A 24147-nucleotide genomic window follows, 5' to 3' on the forward strand; every position below is an offset into this window, starting at 1 on the left:
TTTAGCCTATCTTATCTGAGAAAAGGTAAAGTTTATATGTTAACCGACAATGAAGATGTTGAACGATTCATTGCTTACATTAGTGTTTCGCAAGAAGATGATGTTACATTATATGTTGTTGAACCTAGAAGTAGTGAAGTTGGGTCAGTAGCGGGTAGTAATCAACTAAGTTCTTCAACCCAAAATTTAATGGTTCCACCATAATTTCATCACCAAGCAAATTTTGTTTCACCACATTTCTAATACCAAACACAATATCAAACACAATCTCAAACCCCACAACATTTTCCTAATCCAAATCCCAATCAACTTTCAACACCAAATTTCGGTTTTCGTATTGACCAGTTAGACGATTATGAGCCAACAGAAAAAATTGTGAGTACTAGTCAGTATTCAAAATTTGATCTTGTTCAATACCTGGACTTTGATCTTGGTCAATACTCGGATTTTGATGATGTGATGGAAGAAGAAACAGACCCTGCATGTAATGATTTTGATATTGGTCAAAATCTGAATTTTGATGATGAAACAGCCGCTGCCGAGGAAGATGTTGTTGATGATAATGAGGAGGAAGTTACGACTGTGAATAAATATGTTGAACATCCATTCTGTAATTCATATAACCCTGAAGAAGATAGAGAAGAAGAAGAAGAAGTCCCCGAAGAAAGGAAAAAGAAGAAAATGCCACGGGAGTATAACTGGAATATGTTAGAATTACTTCAGATACCGGAAGAAGAGTTGGTAAAGATATCAGTCACAAAAGTTATTCGTATCAAGAAAGATGATTGTTTTGATACAAAGGAAGACTTGAAGATAGCTTTGTATATGAAATGTGTAGAAGATGACTATCAACTAAGAGTTAACAAATCAAGCAAAGATCGTTTCGAAACAAGGTGTATGATTGGCAAAAACTGTACGTGGCGTATGATTGCTAAGAGGATAAAAGATTGCGAAATGTTTCAAGTTAGGACTTTTATTGATAAATATACATGTTCAAGAACCCAAGTTTTTCCTCACCATAGACAGACAAACAAAAAGGTGTTGGGTGGTTTTCTGGCTGAGTTAATGTTTTTGAATGGAAGGGTATATCGGAGACATGAAATTATGACTGACATGAATGCTCGGTTCAAGATTAGTATCTCATATTCTCAAGCTTGGAGAGCCAAATGTTATGCCTTGGAATTGTTGAGGGGGTCGCCAGAAGCATCGTTTGCCCAACTGTCGGCTTATTGTCACAATTTAAAGCTGAAAAATCCTGGGTCGGTAACTCATATCAAAACAGATAGAGATGGACGCTTTGAGTTGCTGTTTATCACCATTGGTGATGCGGTTAGTAAATAATTATAATATTGTTGACTCATTTTTGTTAGTTGCATGCATTTCATATTTAAATGATTATATTTCTTGTGTATATGGTTTTGTAGATTCGTTCGTTTATTACTTGCATGCGCCCAGTTATTATAGTTGATGGAGCACATTTGAAAGGTCGATACCTTGGAGTAAACTTATTAGCAGTAGCCATGGATGCTAACAATGGGATACTGCCAATAGCTTACGGGGTTGGCAAATCTGAAACCTCTGATTCATGGACATGGTTTATGGGGCATCTTAGGGATTGCATAGATCCTATTAGCAATCTGACAATCATATCCGATAGGGCAAACTCAATTGACAACGTTGTTAGAAGGTGTTTCCCAGATGCTTTCATGGACTTTGTGGTGTTTATTTGTACAGAAATCTAAAATCAAGGTCTACTGGTATAAAAAATCACAAATGGATATACTGGAAGGCTGTAAAAGCTTATCGAGAAGTGGATTTTAATAAGCATATAAATTGTTTAAAACATGTTTTGCCTCAATGTGCTCAAACACTAGAAGATGTCGGGTTTGAAAGATGGTCAATAGTACATCAACTTGGAGCAAGATATGGTTTCATGACATGTAATAGTGCAGAATCAATCAACGCTCTAAGTCGTCATTCCCGGAAATTACTCATTACTGTATTAATGGAGTTTTTTCGAGCCTCTATTCAACAGTGGTACTACAAAAAAAGAAACCATGCAGGTATTATTTCTTTAAATTCGTAACTTGTCATATATTTTACTAAGTATTATTTATTTAAATTTACAGGAACATTGGAACGTCAGGTTACACCATGGACTAAAAAAAAGATAACGAAACGTGTTGTGAAGTCAACGTCCTGGAGAGTTGAACCATGTTCAAACACTTTGTTTGAAGTATTGGATAATAACTTAAATGGGTTTATCGATCTAAATGCAAAGACGTGTAGTTGTAAGAAATGGCAAACATCTGGTTATCCGTGTGACCATGTTATAAAAGTTGCTCTTCATCTAAACCAAGATGATTCAAGTGCATACGCTATGGATTGTTACACTACAGAAGTTTATCGACAACTTATGCCAAGATTGTCTACCCATGTCCACATCCTTATGAGTGGGACATACCAGATGATTTACAAACAGTTTTGCCACCAGTCATGGACAGCAGGCTACCTGGACGACAAAAAAATCACGATCGTATACCGTCTAAGGGTAAAGAGAAGAGGATATCGACATGTAGTCGGTGCAAGGAGAGTGCTCATACAAGGCTGACCTGTGGATCACCAGTGTCATCACAATCATCTTTTCTTCTACCAAAAAAATGGATCCTCATCAAAATCCAAAGCTCATATGGTGCCAAGCAAAAGGAAATCAAAATCGCAATCAAAATCAAAATCCCAATCACAACCGGCTTCACCTTTTGGGACTTATTAACTTAGGTGATTTTTAAATGCAAACGTTGTATTATGTGTATTTTATGTGTGAATGCATACATTTTCAGTTAGACATTCATTAGTAACTTGAGTTTGAACATTGATATGATCTGTTCAGTTGTTATCATGTTGGAATTTTCTCGTGTTTGATTGCTTGGATAGTTGTTCTCTTGCTTATTCAAGTGTCCTTAGCTTGTATTTATAGCTTGGAATGTGTTTGATGTTGTATATACCTTGATGTTGTATGTTGCGATCAACGCGAAAGTCAAATTCGCAAACCGAAAATCGCGTTGCGAATTTGACTATCGCAACGCTTATTTCGTGTTGCGAATTTGACTTTCACGTTGCGAATTTGTACCTTCAACATGTATTTTTTGCCTTCAAACATAATGCAGATTGAATTTTTTTGAAACAACAAATCAACTTTTACAAATCAATTAAACAAGCAAAAAAATAATTCTTATTTACAAATCAAATTAAACAAATCAACTTTTACAAATCAATTAATCAAAAAATAAATCTTATTTCCTCATCAATTGTAACAAATCAACTTTCGATGTAAAATTCAATTAAACAAAGAAAAAAAGTGTACCCTAGACTGTTGTTTATGCACAAATACATTTCACGCAGCTCACTTCAGGATTAACATGCAGAAACCAAAACATTTGCTCAAACAACACTTTCTACACATCTAAAACCAACAAATAGCAAATTACTGAATTCTAGGTACTTAACCAAATATTTTCAAACCAATTAAAGAGTATATATGTTAACAACACTTGCTCAAACTTACCAATTGTTTATGTACAACTTGCAGCACGCGGATGCAGGTAGGCAGCGTATCAAATATATCGATCTGGCCATATAATGCCAAAACCACAAGCCTACTGCAGCTCTATCTCTATCTGTGGGAGGTAGATATTGTATACTTCCTGTCGTCAAACGTTCCAAGCACAAGCATACGAGAGGACCACAATCCTCTATGGCTCCCTGTGTTTGTTGTGGCGCAGTCTCGTCTCTGATCATTGTAATTTTGAACTTCTTTGGCTTCTTGTTTCCAGATTTTGTCCAATAATCAATCGCATTCAAGAATTTAGTCAAATGATCGCTTCATCTCTTTGTAATAATATCTCTCAAATCAGACAATGGTATGTAATTCAACATGTTGTCATATACCACTGTCTTCAGGATGGGAGATGAAGCTCAACGAGAAGCCAATGACGCTTTTCTAAAACAGGGATAAACACCTGCAATCATAAATAATTGTGCACATCAAATAAAATTTATGAAAACCTTTAAAATATTCAAAAAAAAATACTAACCTTATCGACCTTCCACCACGCAGGATAAAGTTTAACTTTTCCATTAGCCAACTTATATGAAGCATCTCTCTGATCCTTCAAGTGAGCTGCGTGAAAAGACGTCGACATAATAGTCCATCGAATACCTCTTTTCTTCATTATCTTCAACGCCTAATAAAATACCCCACCAAGACCGATCAAGAAACAAATGAATAACATCGTCGATTTGGCACAGGTCAGAATAACACCCCTTGCTCCGCTCATGTAGATAAAAATCAACTGCGGTCTTAGCCCAAAGGGTATTATCCGTAATTGTATCCGGTAATGTTTCTATCTCCTGCTGAGGAATGGTACTGGCCGGTAACTCATGCGAAAGCTAACACGCATCCATTATATCGGGAACGGGATGTGGTTTATCAATATGTTGACATATGACACCAAATGAATCGGGCTCTTGAACGACGGGCGGGACCACTTGAACGATGACAGTGGTCTCTTGAACGGTGGGAGGGGCTTCTTCGATGATGATAGGGGCCTCTTGAATGATAGGAGGCACCTCTTGAATGATGATAGATACATCAGGATTATTCTTACGGAGTCTTGGCACTAGTGGGGTGAACGGAGACGTAATGGCCCGTGCACAACGTCTGATGCGTGAACCCTGTCGTACAAAAAAACCCGACGTAAAGCATCTACCTTAACGGGCAGCTGAAAATAAATTAATATATAAATCAGTAAATAAATAAATAAATAATGCCAAAAAAAATTTATTTGCATTTTTAGTATAGTATTAAACAAATTTACCTCACTGCGTAGAGTATTAACCTCATTCTGCAACAATGAACCAATCTCGCGTAGAGCGGCAACCTCATCACTTAAGGTAGATACCTCATCGCGTAGCGCACCATTGTCATCGCGTAAAAAATCCACCTCACCACGTAAAGATCGAACCTCATCACGCCATGCACCATTATCTTCAAGTAAAGTACCGACCTCATGACACAAAACACCGACCTCATCACGTAATTCCCATAACTCATCCCGTGGAGGTGGAGAACAGGGAGATGGAGATAGACGGAGCCTCTTTGTCGGTCGCCTATGATGAGGTGATGGTGGAGAAGAGGCTCGATGATGTGATGGAATAGGTGATGGTGGAGGTAGAGAATAGGCTCGACCAGGTGATGGCTCCGGGTGTCGAGCTATAGAATCGGCCCGATGGGGTGATGGCTCTCGAAGTGGGGGGTGCTCATCATCCGTCCCATCAAAAAACCGCTTACTAGCTTGCCACCAATCAGTGGCAAGCTCAGCATCTGAGGGTGTCAGCCTCTGTAAAGGGTAGTTGGTCTCCTAACAATATAAAAGCTCAAACAAAGTTAAACGTGTACTAGTAATAACTTGTTTATATATGGTAGTATTTGTGTGTTAACTTACATCATTAATCGTCGTATATGGGAGTAAGTCTTCCCAATCCAGCATGCGTTTCCTCTTCCAAGTAATAGCCGTAGTAATATCATTTGATCTTTTTATCGCATATGTCCGCATGCTGGGGAAAGCCTCAAATATCCAAATCTACAAACAATATAATACACAAACATTAGTAATTGTTAAATAATTAATTATAATTTTGGAAACATTATATATAAATTTTTACCTTAAAAGCCCAAGTAAAGCCTGCCAAAGTGTATTTAGAACCATCGCCCCACAAACTTTTTCGGTCCTCGAAGGCAGACGACAACTTCTTCCAGGTAGCTTTCCATATATATGAACCCCACGGAAACAAGTTCCATGCATTTAGGTCCTCTACCAATAATATTAGGTCCTCGGAGATTGGTTATCTGCCCTCTTTACCTAAAAAGTCGGCATGCAAAAGTAGTAAATGGCATACTCGGACAACATCAAGGTAATCCATCCGAGTAAAACCATCTTTATCAAATAATCTCTTCAAGTTGTTGACATGTATACTCGGCTTCAACTTTGCCAGCTCAAGAAAAACCCGATATAACCATGATGGGCGGGCGATATGACTAGTGTACCAACCTACATCATCGTGTCTGAAGCGTAGACCGTGATTAAGCAAAACTCCTCCCGCCCAAAACAAGTATACGCCGGTGCCGGAGGAAAATGAAACCATATCTCTTCATCACCACGTTGTACCCCCTCGGGTAGATCGTTAGTCATGGTCTAAAGAAACAAATGTGTCAACATAGCATCTCCACCCGGATGTTGTACTTTCAGCCATGGCCCGAAGCAAGTATCCTCAAACAATTTTCTTTGTAGAGGTGTAAGCGTCGACGCAATTTTAGTGGCTATGCTTAATTTATTCCTTAAGGTCAATTAAGCCGAAAAAAATTTCTACAAAAACAATAAACATACCAAGTTAGATATACCAAAAACTACAAACTATACACTACAAACATACATGATATTAAACAGTAAAAACAAAGCCAAATATGTTTCAAACTAGCACGGTATTTACCCAAGTCATTATTCCATCATAGTTCACAAAATGCATCAGATAACATTCAAGAAGTAAGCACTTATATAAACATTTAAAAGGACAACATATAGGTTTAGTGTAGGTTCAATGACAACATAAAGAGTAGTAGTTTATTCTTGAAACTTAAATTAGCAACACTGTGAAGTTAGTATTTGTCTTTGTTTTTTGGTTGAAGTAATACAATTCATTCAAGTTTCAATTTGGCGAATAAAAGAAGTTTCTGAAACTTAAATTCGCAACGCGAAAATGAAAATCGCAACGCGATTTTAGTTTCGCATTGCGAATTTGGTGTTGCGATTTAGGGTTTCTTCAACAAAAAGACAAAACAAAGACAAATACTAACTTCACAGGGTTAAAGACTAAACAGTTTAGTAGTATTGGCAGCAGCCGAATGAATTTAACAATCTCAGTGAAATGGTTAATATAATAATAATACAAAAATTTCAAAATAAAAAATAATATATTAAAAAAACTAACCCTCGGTGGTTGATTTTCCATTTCTGACCGTGAATGGTTGTGAGGGTTGATCTGAGAGATGGAGATAGACAGATTTCGTCGGAAATGAGGACGGATTTCGTCGGAGATGGGGACGGATGTCGCCGTAGAGAGTGAGAGATGGAGATGAGATTGAGTTGTGCTTTAGGGTTTTAGGTTAGAGATGATTTGCGAGAATACTGTTTACATTTGTGTTGCGAAATTAATATTGTGTTTCGCATAAAAACATTTGACTTTCGCGTTGCGAATTTGACTATTGCTTTGAGAATTTGACTATCGCGTTACGAATTTAGAAAATTGCAATGCGATTTACAAATTCACGTTGCGAAATTGAAAACTAGATTGCGAATTTGTTGGTCATTTTGACAAATTTAAAAAAAATTAATTAAATTCGTATATTATAAGATATTTTTTATCATTGAAGTTATTTTCTCTTAAAATAATAGTTGAAGTCTAATTAAGTGTTTGCGTAAAAGTAATAAATATTAAAAGCTACGTGTAACCTTGAATATCAGTTAGAGCACAAACAAATCAACTTGAAATTATAAATGATCATTAAAATTTTATTTTTTTCAAAATTAAAGATAAAAATAATTATTCTATTTATTTTAATTTTAAAACTACTCAAATGTAATAAACGTATTAAAACAATTCGATGTTTAAGTCGAAGAGATGTAGAATCGATGAATTGGGAAAAGGTTAATTAAACAATCCTATCATTTTACACAAATCTCATAACTCAGATTACATCGGCTTAGTTAAGAAAAAGAAGATAAAGTAAATTACAAAATAGACGCAACTCTCTACTTCAAAGCTTATTACAAAGAGGCGATGATGTCTCCTCCAACCTTCAACTTCACACCAAATTTTTCAGGCTTTTCTAGGAAGAAGCAGCCTTGGAAACATCCTTGCTCGACCTGTTGTATTTCATATGGCTGTTCACTAGTTGACCTGCAGCAAGTGCCGACATCAGCGACAGCTCACCAGCGAGGACGGCACCAGCTACGATGCTAGCAAGCAGTCTCGAATTTGCTCCGGGGGATTCTTTGCTTGCACCCTTCACACCGAGAAGGTTCAAACAGGCAGACTGTGATGCAAGCTGAGTTCCACCACCAACAGTGCCAACCTAAAAGATAAATCATACATCATCGACATGTATCCTACATACGAGTATCTTCCACTTTTTTCCAGGTTTCTATGATCCCATAGTGTTCTAACTTATTGTGTGCACGTGCCAGTATATATATGTATTCTATATACGAGTATCTTCCACATTTTTCCAAGTTTCTATTATCCCATAGTGTTCTAACTGTTACTCAATTTCGGATGCAAGTGCCAGTATCCAATCCAAGTATCTTCTAACTTTTTTTCCAAGTTTCTATGAAACCATGGTGTTATAACTTATGTTTCGGGTACATGTGCCGCATCCAATACAAGCATCTTCTCACTTTTTCCCAAATTTCTACGATCCCGTAATGTTTTAACTTATGCTACTCAATTTAGGGTAAGTGCCGCATAAGTATGTATCCAATACAAGAGTCTTTTAACTTTTTTTCCAAGTTTATATGATTCCATAGTGTTCTTTCTTTTTCCAGGTTTCTATGACACATAGTCATGGAGCAGGATTTAACACAATTTGATTCAGCAAGATAATTTTGGTAGTGAAAAATACTTAACCAGATAGCAAATCATTATATTGTTACCTCAATGGAAGGCATTGTGACAGAGACGTGAAGGTCCTTGCCATCATTAACAGCTTCCATCATGGTGATGCAATGAGAGCTCTCGACATTTTGAGCCGGATCTTGGCCAGTAGCAATAAAGACAGCAGAGACAATGTTACTAGCATGAGCATTAAATCCACCCAGAGCTCCAGCCATGGCAGAACCAGTAAGGTTCTTAAGCATGTTAAGCTCCACAAGAGATTCCACACTCGTCTTCAAGACCTTCCTTACTACATCATCCTTAATAATGGCCTCGCAGACGACCGACTTGCCTCGCCCTTCAATCCAATTTACAGCGGCAGGCTTTTTGTCGGAACAGAAGTTTCCTATATCAATCATAAATCCATAAATTCAACGACCTTGTCTCAACAATGAAAATGAAGAAGAAAGTAAATATAAATCCATGCAAATGAGACACACCAGAGATGCCGATGACATCCATGTCAGGGAAATCGGATTGAAGGAAATCTAAAACGTTTTGAACTCCCTTGGAAACCATGTTCATTCCCATAGCATCACCGGTAAAGCATGAGAATCTTAAATACAGATTCTTCCCGACAATTGCACATTTTATGCCTTGAAGCCTAGCAAATCTGCTTGATCTGTAACCACTCGAAAATACCCCAAACTCTTAAACAAACAAGCACTAATATTAACTTGAATTCAAATCATTAAATCCAGAATCTGAAAGCAATTTAGAATAAACCTGTTGAAAACAACAGCCAATGTCTCGAAATTTTCAGGATCCTCCAAATACAACTTCAGATCAGCTGCTCTTTTTGCGGTACCGAACCTCACAACAGGAGCTCTAGTCATCCCATCTCTCAAAAGAACACTCGTAGCTCCACCAGACAAGTGAATAGCTTTACAGCCCCTATTAGTGCTAGCCACCAAGCACCCTTCCGTGGTTGCCATAGGAACCGAATACTCTCTTCCATTAAGCAACAAAGGCCCAGCAATGCCCACCGGAATCTGCACGTACCCAACCGGCATCTCACAACACTGACCCAATATCGACTCGTAATCAAATCCATCCAAGGGTAATCCGAACAATGATTTTCCCGTCAATCTCTGCAAAGCCTCACGCCTGATCGCAGCCGCTCTCTTGCAATAACCTAACTTAGATTCCAAAGAATACGAAGGTGTTATTCCAGTCACAACGGATCTAATTATTTCTTCGTCTTCCTCAGTCATTACTGTCACAGGCATTTCATCGTACACTTTTTCGGCGGTTACAATCGGTACCGAAGGAGGCAAAGACCGAAGCGAGCGATCAAGTGCTTGGCCGCAAGGGACTTTACGGGTATCCTCATTCCGAATCAAAACCTCATTTCCCACTTCATCCTCCTCGGAAGCCCAAACGTCAGCCGATGGCCGGAGAACCAAAGACTGAACAAAGTCAATCCCGAAGAATCCCAAGAGATAAATAAAGGACGCGACGGAGGCCAGAATCGCGCCGATCTCAGAAAATGTGACGACGTGGAGAGGCGTCGAACTCCGGATCTTTTCCCGCCAACGGCAGAGAAGAAAATAAACAGCCGAGAAGAATAGTGTGAAGAACACCGCATTCGTCAGATACAAAGGGAGCGGCAATGCGTCCGAAGCTTTGGTGGAATCGTCTTCCAAAGCAATTGGTCTCGTCGGCTTGTGAGATCGAACGGAACTGGCATTAGATCTCCGGTGGTGGCTCTCCATATTAGGCGGGGATGGCGGTGGTTAAGGAAGCCGACGGAGGATCGCGCGGCGGGGTATGAGAGCATAAAATAGGGAAATGAAAACGAGAGGGTGGGAGACAGTTCCGGTACGTTCTGAGGAAGAACCAAGTTAGGGGAAGGAAACCTTTTTTATAGCGTTTGTTCGGGGATACACGTGTCAAGCGGTGAAGCGAAATGGAGTGGGAGCAAGTGATGAGGGTAGAAATGGCTCGTGATTGAAGAGACAGAGTGTTGGCACGTGTTACAGCTGTAGACTGAACAAAGAGATGACTCAAAAGAGTTTTAAGGCTGTCTTTTTGTAAGTGCATGGTTTATTTTGGTTGTTTGAAACAATAACATTTTTTTAGTTAAATATTTAATATTCTCTTTTTTTTTGTTAATCTAATAAATTTTATTATTTTTAATACGCCTCCAGATAATATTACTTATAATATTAATTTTTATATATTATAAAATAATTACGATTGAATCATCATAAAATAATAAGAAAAATTATAATACATAAATTTATAATAAAATTCTAAACAATTGTAAAGTAATAAAACATATAAAATCTAACATCTTATCTCGTTAAATTAATTAATTATTGGTAGTTAAAATATTTTGTTAACACTTTAACCAGAATTCAAAACGTATATGTATAATAATAAAACATATCCTTAACTTCATTATAAAGTATTAAAAGTTTATTTACGCTAAATAACATGTTTTCATCAACTTTATCATTGAAATAAATAATTTCACTATAACTACATTAATAAATTGAATCAAACATTTCCATTTTTAAAAAATTCCCCTTATAATTTTCAATAGCTCGTATTCACCTTGCACGGTGAAGTTTGCATTAGACAAGTGTAATTACTCTTTACTGAGTTGGTAGTTTGTTTGGTAAGAAAATGACCAAATTCCAATACCATAAAAGATAAACAAGAATGCAGGGGGTCAAGTCCACGTATCTCACTTACATATGGTAATTTGTAAATATTATTTCATATTCCAAACAAGACCTCTAATAGCTAGGGTGACATCAAATCTTCCCTTAAGTAAATTGTTTCCTAGTGGGAGTTAATGTCCTTAACATAAAGGGTGTGTGAACCGTGAACCGTGAGGGCAAAGAAATGAAATTGGGTAAATGGTACGAAATGATAATAACATTTTTTTAATTTAAAAATTGGGTGATGAAAAAGTTAATGGTTATCTAATAGAATTCAAACTCTTAAGAATTGGGTGACATGATTTAAGAAAATGATATATTTTGATGTGATGTAATTATTTTTTGAATTATATAATATCTAAATTAAAATAAAATATTATACAAATTCAATTAAAACAAAACATATTTTAAAGTTGATAACTTTCTCAAATTTGTTTTAATCATTCTTATGAGAAAAAAAAAGATTGTCATGTGGTATTGGGATTGCTCTCTCTTTAATTCAGACAAATAATATTAATATTTAGCATGGACAATTATGCAGAAAGAGTTGTAATACCATTGAGGTGTGAATGTTAAACTTTCTTTTGTTGGTATTTTATTTTAATTTTAAAATAGGATCACGAGTCTGATCTTCCCTTTATTTTTCTCGATTGTAAGATTTATGTTTAAGGTTTGAAACTATCTTTCACGACTGTATTATTTTTAAAATTTGAACTTCAATTATCTCATTAAAAGTATGACGCGTCTTACGTGCACCCACAACTTACGTATTGAAGTTTTCATTAGATTAGGTGTGGTACTAGAAGGGCCTCTAGGGGTATTATCCCATTGAACTTTACCTTTTCTCTGATATAACTTAAATCCACTTAAGGCTCTAAATTCAATTTATTTGCAACACGTAACTTTAGAGTTTCATAAGTTAAATTTTTTAATGACAATTTTAGTTGAAGATTCATGGGTAAATGCATATATTGTAAAACACCATAAACATTCTCCCATGACCCTCCAAAACACAAATATATCCAAACATGATCAACATTAGATGATTTTATTATTGTAAATTAATTTACTAAACAAACGAGCTGCGGAACTAAAACCTGTTGCCGGATGGGGAAGGATGTCGTTGGATATAGGAACGGATGTCGCTGGAGAGAGTGATAGATGGAGATGTAATGAGTTGCGATTTAGGGATTTAGGTTATGAGTTGCTTCTGCTGCGTAGTTATATACCCAAAACATTTGTGTTGCGAAACTAAAATCTGTTGCGAATTTGAAATTCAGTGTTGCGATAGTCATAATCGCATTGCGATTTACATATTCGCATTGCGATAGTCGGAAAATCGCAACCCGAATTTGGAAAATCGCAATGCGATAGTCAGAATCGCGTGCGAATCTGGAAACTAATTTGCGATACCGGAAATCGCGTTGCGAATTATCGATCGCATTACGATTTAGTTGGTCATTTTGATAAATCCAAAAAAAATTTGTTAAAATCGTATATTATAAGGCATTTTTGGTCACTGAAGTTATTTTATCTACATATAATATTAGTTACAAATAGTAGCTTCTCAGAACCCTTTAGGCAATTAATAACTTGTTTGGTAAGAAGAATGATCGAATTCTAAGAGTAGAAAAAAGATAAAAGGAGGGAGTGTGAAAAGTCTATATGCCTATGTTAGATATGTCAAATTGTGATTCTATACGATTCTTGCTTTTATTTTACACCACAAATTACAATATCCTATCAAATTGGAGACGTGGGTCAAACATGCCATACGAACGTCGTGTTTCTTTCATTATTGATGTTTTAACCAAACATGTCTGTGTCATTCATATACATTGCACTGGTTCTGTTCCCAAGTTTGGAAGTCTCACATGCATTGCCCTATCACTATCTCTGTGTTTGGTAACAAATACAGTGTTCACACAGTGTTGATTTGTATTCGAGCTCGACTATATATATATACTTGTAAACGAGCATAATTGATTCAAATTAAAGATTGAATTTTGAAAACGAATTCTTTTTATTAATTTTTGTATTATATGCAAATTGCAAATTTAGTCCATATACTTTAATTATTGTGTTCTTTAAATTTGAAAATTTTAATTGTAACCCATATGATATAAAAATAAAATAATTAGATTATAATAATTTAAAATGATCATATTAAAAAATAATAACAAAATTCCGACCAAAATCATCAGTCACCGCGCAAGATTCCGACCAAAATCATTTCATCTAGAGACGATATTGACAAACATTATAAATCTTATCCTATTTCCCTGAATACTCTCCAGACATCTCTACTTTTCCCAACAAAAAAAAGAAGTTTCACAATGTTTACCTGAATTAACCTCTCAATACAAGGATTAATAGAACTTTCACTAGTCAACTCGACTACACTCCCAGATTACTCCATAGAAAAATACCATAATATTCCCAAAGGAAGGTTAAATCCGAGCAGCACTGAAAATTTTCAATATATTGTAACAAAAGCCTCACCCCATGATTCAAAGGTATCAAAGTTTAAACACTAAATATTCATCTCATTCATAAACATCAAACCATTATGACACTAAACTACATCCCATCAATGGCTTAGAGCCTTAGACAAGGCAAAAAGATAAGCAATTATTATACTGCAAAATATCTTCCATTTTTTTTAATTCGATACTGAAGCCGCAGACTCCAAAGCAGGGTGATCCTGCTTAAGTGCTTCCCAGTCAAGTTGTCTCAACATTTCGAACCTTTCTTTCAAGGTCACAAACCCAGCTTGAGGAGCAACAATGCCATGGTTTCCGGCTTTATAGATCAGGATTACACTAGAACCCATGTCAGGGCCATGGAGTTTTCCTGTTAGTAACACCCTCAGGGGCATGAACAGCGACTTCCCCTGCCATAAGAGTTATAGCATCAGACATGTATGGTTTGTACCATGCATGGATTATCAGTTCAAGTACGAAGGTAAATGAGTCATCTGTAATCACAAACTATTTGAGTTCAGCTTGAAAAAAAACGCAAATCCCACTAGTCATTGTCAAGAGCAGCTCGAGTGCACCAGATTCAAGTATCCTGATACTTTAGTAACTTGTATATGAGTCTAATAAAGCTTATTAGTTTTCGTTGGGCTGTGGGAAGCAAGCTCATTTTTTACCAGGTAATCGACTGAGCTTGACCAGTTCGATCTTTATTTCGAATTGAGCTTGAGCTTCTCAGCTAGGCCGAGGAAAGGAAAAATCAGGACCCTGTAAAAGGCAATGAATAAGATTAGAAGCTCACCTTGCGCTTCAGAGTTTTTCCAAAGCCCTTCACCCACTTCTGCCAGCCAGCATGGCCTTCTTCCAATGCACCAAAGAGTTCACCACTATCATAGGCAGCTAAGAGGGAGGCAGAAATCTCAGAAAGTTTATCTTCAACAGCAGGTTTACCTTCAGAACTGCAGAGAACACAAACATAAACGACATAATGATAGGATCTAGGATTTGTTGACATAACCCGAGCTCTAGATGTCTTGTAGGTTATAGTAACAAGAAATCTGAGGATATTATCTCTGTCACTCAGACTTAAGTGTGATTATTGTACACAGGCATGTGTCTAACTCGGGTATGTATTTCTTAAGTTTTTCCATATATTGGAAGGGTACTTCAAGTAAAATGAAGAGTCGGAGCAATATATTACCAAAGTTAGAAAATAAATAAAGACCAAAACATAAGGGCAAGAATTCAATAATCACCTTGTCAAGGTATCACGCAATGGGTAAGACAGCAGGTTTGAGAGTGCTGTATCTGAATCTGTTACCAAGTCAATCCCATCCTTAAGCAGCTGAACCGCCTCCTGTTTGGACATATTTATGTACCACTATTTAGCACAATCTTGTGAAAATATAGAATACTTTCAAAATACGTCAAAGAAAAAAAACTTACATCTATAAATGGCCCTTCTGATTCTGTGAGAAGACCAGTACTATTCCAGCGCTCACCGATAAGCTTGGACAACTCCTCAGAGGGAAGTGCTCTTAAGTGCTGACCATTCATCCACCTTTAACTCACAAGGAAGAAACAAATTAGAAAAGCATATAAACGTAGCAACTTTTAGCAGACAAGAGATATATAATTTCAGTTTTAGGTCTTCTATAGTGCTGTAAATTAATGTCATAGAAAATTGCAATATTCATAATCATATTCAGCGATAAGTCCATGTGAATCACTATATTGTCTACTATTTTCTTTAAAACATACAAGCAGAGCATGATAATATAAACTGATATAGGAACACATAGGGCAGCCATTCAACTACAAGCTCCTTTGTCTATATCCCAATTCCCACAGCATGCTACATAAAGAAGCAAGTAACCACCCTAAAAACTAAGGGTGGGGTCGGTTCAGTTTGGTTGATTTTTTGAATTTTTTCGAACTGTCCATGATAATTTGGTTTGGTTCTTGATTTTTCTATATTGATTTTATGTTTAGACTTTTTAGACTTTATTTTGAAAAAAATGGCTTTGTTATGATTTTTCGACATTAATTGATAAAGTTCCATAGTTATTTTTATAAATATTTCTAAATGAATTAAAATTTTAAGACAATAAAAACAATCAATTAGTATTTTTAAAGTTATTTTCTCTATTCTAAATATAAAATATTTATTTTTACACTATAAAAGATTTTAAATTAATTAGAAATTGAATAAAAAATAGATTTCGGATCGGGTATCCACAGTTTTTAAACTTGTATTCCATAATAGGTCCAAACACTACAGTTAGGGTCGGTTTTCGGTTTATTCAGTTCTGTTGCTCGCCCCTACTAAAAACCACCAAACCTATCAAAAAAATAATAGGTGCCGATGTCCCTTCCTCAAATTACAAGACCAATGCATATCAGTGGTACAAGACAAATATAACCATAATGCCTACAGTATCAAAGCATAGAAAAGTCACCTTAATTTGGTAGAGTCAAAAACAGCACCACTTTTGTTTACACGACCAATCGAGAATTTTTCAACTGTGAATTGCATGAAAACAAGATTGAATTGACAATTAGTCAAATTGAAATCATCCAAATATTCTGTCAAAGCTGGATAATAATTTCACTTTCCTCATTCTATTTCTTACACTCTTTTTCACAGAGGGGAGGAGGAATAGCAGGCTGGTTAGGGCTTAGAAATAGAGAGGCACATGGATCAAATCAAGTCAAAGGGAAAACTAACCAAGTTGATCAATGGTGAAAAATTCATTTTCCGTTCCATCACCCCAACCTAGAAGTGCCAAGTAATTCACCATTGCCTGAGGCAGATACCCCATATCTCTATACTGGAACAGCATTATTGTTAACATGGAAACTTTTAATCCTCAATTGAAAAGATACTGTAGACCCCATGTAAACCAAGGAGATAATACAATTATTTTGCAACATTTTCCATGAAACAAAGTAGAATGAAGATAACTACCTGACCAACTGAAGTTGCACCATGGCGTTTTGACAATTTGCTCCTATCAGGTGCAAGAATCAAAGAAACATGGGCAAAGGAAGGCATGGGGAATCCCAGGGCCTGTAGCAATTTTTTTTTTCCAATTCAAAGATTAGCTTCCTTATATTGGTGAAAAGAAACCAGAAACTCTAAAAGCCACTAAATATTAAAAAAAGTAAATAAATAATTGAAGCCTTTTAACATTACCTTGTATATTAAGGCTTGTCTTAGAGTATTAGGTAAATGCTCTTCTGCTCTGAAATGTATAGTGTGAGAACAAAGGACCAAAAATGTACAAACAAAACGTATATTAGATGTAGCAAAAAGATAAACAATTATACTCTCAATTACCGTATAACATGTGAAATAGCCATGGTAGCATCATCAACAGTAACACAAAAGTTGTAAACAGGTTGACCATTGCTCCTCATTATAACAAAATCCCCAAGTGTGTCCAATTTCCAGCTAACCTTCATGATACTATCAAACAAATTAGTGCCTACAAAAGTAAATTACAGTTATCTACATTCTGTTGTTGAGGGACCACTGAAACTTAAAGATAATGACGCTTTACACAAAAAATCCTCAAATCAATAGACAAAAAATTGCAATTTGCTGATCACAAGGCTATTAGGGGATAAATTGTTCAATCAATTGAACTTACTTTGCCTCGGATAAGGTCATTGATTTTCAAGCTCCCTTCCTTTGGAACACGAAATCGATATGTATATGGGGTTCCCTTTGATAGCTCTTCTTGTACTTTTTCATCTGTTGCAGTGGCCCACTTCCCCGAGTATACCGGAGGAAGTTTCTTTAGCTCTGCAATTTCCTTCATTTTCTCAAGTTCCTATAGAATTAAGATCTTATTAGTCAAATGTTAAAATCTGAGCATACTTCGGCATACTTCACTTGAATTAAAAGTTATGTTCTGTGAGACACAAAATTTACACTTCTGTCTCCAAGGGAATAGTGTTCTCCCAATTCCTAGAGGCATTCGGACGAAACCAAGGACACAAATTGTAATTCAAAAGTACAAATATCCCACATTTGAAACGTCTTGAAATCAATTACCTCATTGGAACAAAAGCAACGATAAACCTGACCGGATTCTAAGAGCTTCTCAGCATATTGTTTATACATAGAATTTCTCTCGGATTGTCGATAAGGACCATAGTCCCCGCCAACGCCAGGGCCTACACGGCAAGTGATAGAATCAAGATCAATTAATGCTAAAAGTGACAACACAATGGAACCGTACATGTAAAACTGATGTAATAAATTTCAAACCAAATTAACTAAAACAGAAAGACAATGATAACGGCATATAAACAGAACCTTCATCCCAATCAAGACCAAGCCAAGCTAAATCTCGAAGCACAGCCTCCTCCGATTCTCGCGTCGACCTCTCCAAATCAGTATCCTCGATTCTCAGCACAAATTTTCCTCCCTTCGATCTAAAGAAAAAAAAGAGCAGAAAAGAGAAAATCATCAAAATTCGACAAAGTTCGAAACAGGAAAACAACGTACAAGATGTAAAAAAAGAGAGAGAAAACCTAGCGAATAAGTAGTTGAAGAGAGCAGTTCGAGCGCCGCCGACGTGGAGATTGCCGGTCGGAGAAGGAGCAAAACGGACTCTGACCGGTGCATTGCTGTCAACTGAAGCGCGTACGGAGAAATTTCTACGGAAATGGCGCCGGAAAATAAGCGGAGGAGCGAGTTCAGGAATTACTCTGATTCTCATCCATGGCGTCCCAGCAACGAGTGCCGCCATTTTTGAAACGACAAAATGGAGTTGAAGATACCGGGATAGGAGGGGATAGGAGACTGATATGTATAATTAGGCCGACATTTACAGGCTTACAGTTTCAGCCGTTGGTTTAAGTCTCTTTCGAAGAGATGAACGGCTACGATGAAGTAAGCGGATGAATTACAATTTGGTAAAATTATATTATTAGTCCCTATATTATTACAAAATGTATAAATTTAGTCTCTATAGTTTAATTTGCTCAATTTAATAGTTTATAATTTTAAAATATGAATTTTCAGACCGAATCTACTGATACATAAATAATATGATAAATTATAAGACTTATTACTATTTTTTGTTTAAGATAAAAATTCATATTTTGAGAAGTACATAAACCATCAAATCAGATTATAGAAATTAAATCAATAAATTACACATGGTATAGGGACTAATAGAAGAATTTGATCTAATGTTTTTTCATTTGAAAGAAAAATATATGTACACCATGAATCCATGAGCAATTGAGCATGACCGTCCACCTATTCACTATACTTACCGTCAACGATTCCCTTGCTTAAGTTTTAGGCTTTAAATTTAATAGTAAAAAGTTTATTCAGAAAATTCTTAATTATAAGAATAATAGTAAAAAAATTTATTATACTTGTGAGTTATTTAAATAAGATTTATTTAAAAAAATAACTATTTGAATTAAATCATATTTTTATTTTAGACATTTGGTTTTTTTTATTAAAGTAAGTATTTTGTTTTCTTTTTGGTTTTGTTTGTTATGTATGTTTAAATTAATTATTCAATCAATCCGTAATATGTGATATATTTTTATTTTATTTTCTATATGTTATATTCTTGTTTTTTTTTTCTTTTAATTTTTAAGTAAAAAAAAATAGACGTAAGTAATTTAAAATCACCTTTTAAGTATTATCAAAGTCCCTCCTATATCCGTTCATGACATAATTGAGTATCAAAGTGAGTAAAAAACGTTGAGGTATCAAAATGAGAAAATAGATATAGTTTGGGGGTTGAATTTAATATTAAACCAAAATTAAAAGAGAGGATGGGCTGGTCTGTTTTACTATCGGGATAATATTATGGGAAAGAAAAAAAAATGGCCGCTCAAAGCTATCTCCAAAGCAACCTCTAGGCCCATGCCCCACTACATATTAATTGCAATGGCTGTGGTTTCTTTTAATCCTTTGAACTTGGAAGCCATTGATGTTCTGAGACCAAGCTCAAGATAAGGCAAATAAAAAAAGGGTTCTACAAGGATCATCAAAGGTTCCAAAATGGCAGTATCAGCAGCTAGCACTGTAATATCTCACAACAGAGCCGTTAATTGCTTATCTTTCCCGTTGCCAAAGCACGTGAATTTGGCGTTTAATCATCAGCAACTTCATTCGAGACTCGATCTCCAGTCGTTTTCGGAGAACCAAAATGTTCATCAGTGCAAAAATGGTAGAATTTTCACCCCATCTTGCTTAGCAAAGGCTGCTGTTTCTGATGTTCAGCTTCAGAACTCCAATCTCACAGCAGATGCTGCAGACAGTAGTAAGTTGAGGTTCACTTGTTTTTCATTCTTGCTTTGATTCTTTTTCTGCTTGATTTAATGTATAACGCCATGAAAATCAAATCCGGTGCATAGACTTTGCTTTCTTTCCCTTTTGCTATTGAACAAGTTATAATTTTAATAACTTTTTCTAGAAATTAATCGGAAGCTATTTTATTCGAATTCTGGAATAAGCTATGTTGCTAGGACTCTTCATTTTTCTTTAATTACCAGTGTCCAAGTCTCGGACACTTACACTTGAGTCCGAGTAACATAGAGTATAAGTGTTGGGTATAGTGTCCTACACGATTCTGTTGGGAAAAATGTCTTACATGAATGATGATGAATAATGTATTTGAAAGTAGTAGAGGTTCTCAACAAAATTCTTAGAGGGTTATATCCAGTATTTGTGTCCATATATGCATATGACCTAAGTGCAGGACACAGGTGCTTCGAAAAGAAAGAAAAAAAATGAAAGTCCGAGCAACATAGGTTTGAAGATTCAATGAAGGTAATGTTAGTGAATTAGTGTTATGATGCAAAATTTTGATCTTGTTCTTTTATTTGTGAAGCTTGGTCAGAATTTGCTGGGAATGTGTCTGGTGAGTGGGATGGATTTGGAGCTGATTTCTCTGTTGAAGGGAATCCAATTGAACTTCCCGAATCTGTAGTACCCGAAGCTTACAGGGAATGGGAAGTTAAGGTTTATGATTGGCAAACTCAGTGTCCTACCCTTGCTGAACCAGGGGAGAACGTCATGACTTACAAAAACATAAAATTACTTCCAACTGTCGGATGTGAAGCTGATGCTGCAACACGGTATAGCATTGACGAGAGGAACATTGGGGGCGTAGACAATGAAGTTTCAGCCTTTGCATATCATTCTAGTGGATCTTACACTGCTGTCTGGCCAGTTTCAGATAATGGTCTGTTGGAGTTGGAGCACTGCTTGATCAATCCTCGGGACAGGGAGTCTCGTATGAGGATAATTCAGGTTGTTCGGGTCGATGGTACGAAGTTTGTGTTAGGGAGTGTTAGGGTCTTTTGCGAACAATGGTATGGTCCATTTAGGAATGGTGATCAGCTAGGTGGATGCGCTATTCGTGATTCTGCATTTGCCTCGACAGCTGCTACAAGAGCCTCTGATGTTGCTGGTGTATGGCAGGGGCCAAATGCTGTTGCCAGTGTTGGTAGTTCTGGGGATGTGAGTGCAAACTTTTCCTTCACTTGCTAAGCATTTTTGTAGCTCCGAACTCTTCTTTAACATCCTTAGTTTTTATCATTATGTTTGTTTGATGTAAGCACCGGATGCGTGTATGTTTAAAAGATTTTCATGTGTTTATAGAGCCCTTGGAGGATCAAAACCATTGGATGTGGGTGTTAAACACGGTTCAAGAAAAACGAAGAGCCGGAGCAACATAGCTCAGTATTCTCCCTCTCTAATCTAAAAAAAACATACGTTGCTTGGACTCTTCTTTTTTCTTGGAATACCCATGTCCAATACTCGTATCTGAAACACAGATATGGAGAAAAGCCTGACCATACCCGTGTCGAATACATACTCATATCCGACACTAACATCCGAATCCGAGTAACACAGTAAATAATTAAGTGATGATGTGTGAATACTAAATAGGTGATTTTCTAAGAAACATAGCTGATCCAATAAACATCCGTAACCAACAGAAGTTAGTTGTGTATACCTATGGGCTATTTTGCATGGACTCGAGAATGAGTGTCGGGATTCGGGTATGTGCCCGACACCATTGTGTTCAACTTATTTTCCCCTCTTGTATTTAGAGTGTCTCTGAAGAGTCATATTGTATTTCTACATTCTACAATCATGTTTGGATATGCGTCCGATACGAATATTTTTCCAGAAAAATGAAGAGTTGGAATAACATAACTTACGCATTATTTTGATGGGCAGGTTTTTGTATATAACCTGATCATTGTTTTATCGTGAATTGTTTGTAAAAACTTCAGAACTTTCTTCAAGAGCTCAAAGAAAATAGAGTTATGAAGTCAATAAGGGATGAAAACAATCTCATATTGCTTCCCAAACAATTATGGTGTTCTCTAAAAGAAAGTGGAGGTGAAACCTGCAGTGAGGTTGGGTGGCTTTATGATCAAGGAAAAGCTATTACATCAAGATGCTGCTTCTCAAGTGAGGGAAAGTTGAAGGTAAACTTATTTACAACTTATACTTATATAGATATGGATATAGATGTATAGAACAAGAGATATTTATCGGATTCAACTTTCTGATTTAACTACAAAAAGCTATGTTACTCTGACGTGGGTGTAACAGTTAGAATATGTTACTCGGGTGCAACTGTTAGACATGGATATGTATCTGGCTAGATTCTTTTTAAGTTTTTCTATATATTTGGAGGATTTTGAAGGTTATATCCCCATATTCATGTTTTGGATACGAGTGTTGGACATGGGTACTTAATGAAAAATGAAGAGTCCAAGAAACATAGGTTAAAGTGGTGTCATCTCGTATCAGTTGAAATCTAGGTTGTTTGTTGTTTTATACTGGGTTGAGCATACAGGATTGCCTGTGAACTTATTTTAAAGCCAAGCCACATCACTCGGTAACGATTGGTTTTAGGTTGGATGTTTAACACGATACTGAAGCTCAGGGCTTCCTTTTCCATTCTCGTTACTAGACACAACATGCAAACACAATGCAAAAGAACGGGCGCAAATATGACATGAAAATATGATATATTAAATAGGATTTTGACACAAACTGGACGTGCCATATCATGCTTGCTATAACAATATGTTTACTTTGCAGGAAGTTTCAGTAGCTCGCGAAGCTACTGTTTTGGAGGGTGTATAGCAACAGAAAATTCAAACCAGCACCAGTAAGTACATAAATATCTTATTGGAACTTTAATGGAATATTGCCTGCAGTTGAAGTCAAATTAAACGTCAAAGAAAATTGGAATGTCTATAAATTGTAAAGTCTTTACTTTTTTTACTCCCTATGATCTGTAGCAGAATATGTTGGTTATATGAGTATTTGTGTTCGATATTCTACGCATATTTGGATATGAATATTTGTGTTTGATATGAATTTAAATTATAAAATTTGTTTGGTGTTTACTAAAAATTACGTGTTTATTATAAAATATGTTGTTTGGTAAATTGATTTGGAAGTTCATTTGGAATATGACTTCAAGTGGAAAAAAAAGATTTCGCTTAATTGAGATTCCATCTGTAAACTGATAGTGAGGTGATTACAAGGTAGTATTTGTTCAGAACTTTTTTAACCAATTGAAAAGCAAAAACATCATGTAGACATAGCTGCTCGAACTCAGGATCTCTAAAGAAAACAAAATTCTTTTCTATTTTCACTAAGACCACTAGATAGGTTATCGTTTGATCATTAACGTATTTGAGCATTCGGTTATGAAATGATGTTTGGGGTGTTACTTTAAGATCATTGTACAACTTATCTTTACTTCCTAATGATATAGATGTTGGCTCGAGTATAAAAGATTTAGTTGATGTGATTGTCCAGTAGAAGATGAAACTCTTATGTTTTCTCCTCCTCCTTTGTATTATGAATATAAAGTCTCTTGATGTCATTGAAAGAGATGATTATTACAAGTGACGACGAGGTTATAAGCATTGTTTAGATGTGGGGACTATTTATGACAAGTTGGTTGAGATAAACTGGGATGTGAAGAATCTAATTGGAAGCTCATATGATACTCGCTAATTTCTCAACGAATTCAACTTTTTATATAGTCGTGCTTTTAGTCTCTTGAAGGACTTCAGCAACCTCTGGCAAAACCTCAGGGGATGATTCTATTTCCTCCACGACTTCTGGCTCTATTAATCCGACACCCACTATTGTCTCCGAGGTGAGGAACGAGGTGGCTTCGACAAATTTTTCTTCTTGTTCCGGCGAAAGTGCT

At 36.2% G+C, this 24147-nt stretch overlaps 3 protein-coding genes across 5 annotated transcripts; 1 reads left to right on the top strand and 2 right to left on the bottom strand.

Annotated features, from left to right (window-relative positions):
* Positions 1 to 7746: 7746 nt before the first annotated feature.
* LOC120128061 (3-hydroxy-3-methylglutaryl-coenzyme A reductase 1-like) lies at positions 7747 to 10618 on the bottom strand. Its single transcript, XM_039145844.1, has 4 exons — positions 9496 to 10618; positions 9210 to 9391; positions 8769 to 9115; positions 7747 to 8191 (listed from the first exon to the last, which is right to left on the bottom strand). Exons 1-4 carry the CDS (start codon positions 10482 to 10484, stop codon positions 7946 to 7948), a joined length of 1764 nt encoding a protein of 587 aa, XP_039001775.1. The 5' UTR covers positions 10485 to 10618; the 3' UTR covers positions 7747 to 7945.
* A 3275-nt stretch (positions 10619 to 13893) lies between these two features.
* On the bottom strand, positions 13894 to 18702 carry LOC120128179 (glutamate--tRNA ligase, chloroplastic/mitochondrial-like). 2 transcript variants are annotated; one of them, XM_039145927.1, is made up of 13 exons: positions 18458 to 18701; positions 18240 to 18358; positions 17976 to 18097; positions 17569 to 17751; positions 17256 to 17374; positions 17112 to 17160; positions 16884 to 16985; positions 16644 to 16746; positions 16375 to 16438; positions 15362 to 15476; positions 15172 to 15272; positions 14718 to 14874; positions 13894 to 14331 (listed from the first exon to the last, which is right to left on the bottom strand). In XM_039145927.1, exons 1-13 carry the CDS (start codon positions 18673 to 18675, stop codon positions 14101 to 14103), a joined length of 1683 nt encoding a protein of 560 aa, XP_039001858.1. In that variant the 5' UTR covers positions 18676 to 18701; the 3' UTR covers positions 13894 to 14100. The 2 variants fall into 2 exon arrangements, with proteins under 2 accessions (XP_039001858.1, XP_039001859.1); XM_039145928.1 differs by lacking the exon at positions 16884 to 16985 and having other exon boundaries at positions 18458 to 18702.
* A 1144-nt stretch (positions 18703 to 19846) lies between these two features.
* LOC120127974 lies at positions 19847 to 23238 on the top strand. 2 transcript variants are annotated; one of them, XM_039145762.1, is made up of 5 exons: positions 19847 to 20214; positions 20785 to 21416; positions 22199 to 22396; positions 23019 to 23088; positions 23138 to 23238. In XM_039145762.1, the coding sequence occupies exons 1-4, from the start codon at positions 19953 to 19955 to the stop codon at positions 23061 to 23063; spliced, it is 1137 nt and encodes a 378-aa protein (XP_039001693.1). In that variant the 5' UTR covers positions 19847 to 19952; the 3' UTR covers positions 23064 to 23088; positions 23138 to 23238. The 2 variants fall into 2 exon arrangements, 1 of the variants encoding a protein (XP_039001693.1); XR_005516588.1 differs by lacking the exons at positions 22199 to 22396; positions 23019 to 23088; positions 23138 to 23238 and adding an exon at positions 21619 to 21663 and having other exon boundaries at positions 20785 to 21513.
* Positions 23239 to 24147: the final 909 nt, after the last annotated feature.

This window comes from Hibiscus syriacus, unplaced genomic scaffold, assembly GCF_006381635.1.
Source record: "Hibiscus syriacus cultivar Baekdansim isolate YM2019G1 unplaced genomic scaffold, ASM638163v2 tig00110474_pilon, whole genome shotgun sequence".
NCBI classification, from domain to species: Eukaryota; Viridiplantae; Streptophyta; class Magnoliopsida; order Malvales; family Malvaceae; genus Hibiscus; species Hibiscus syriacus.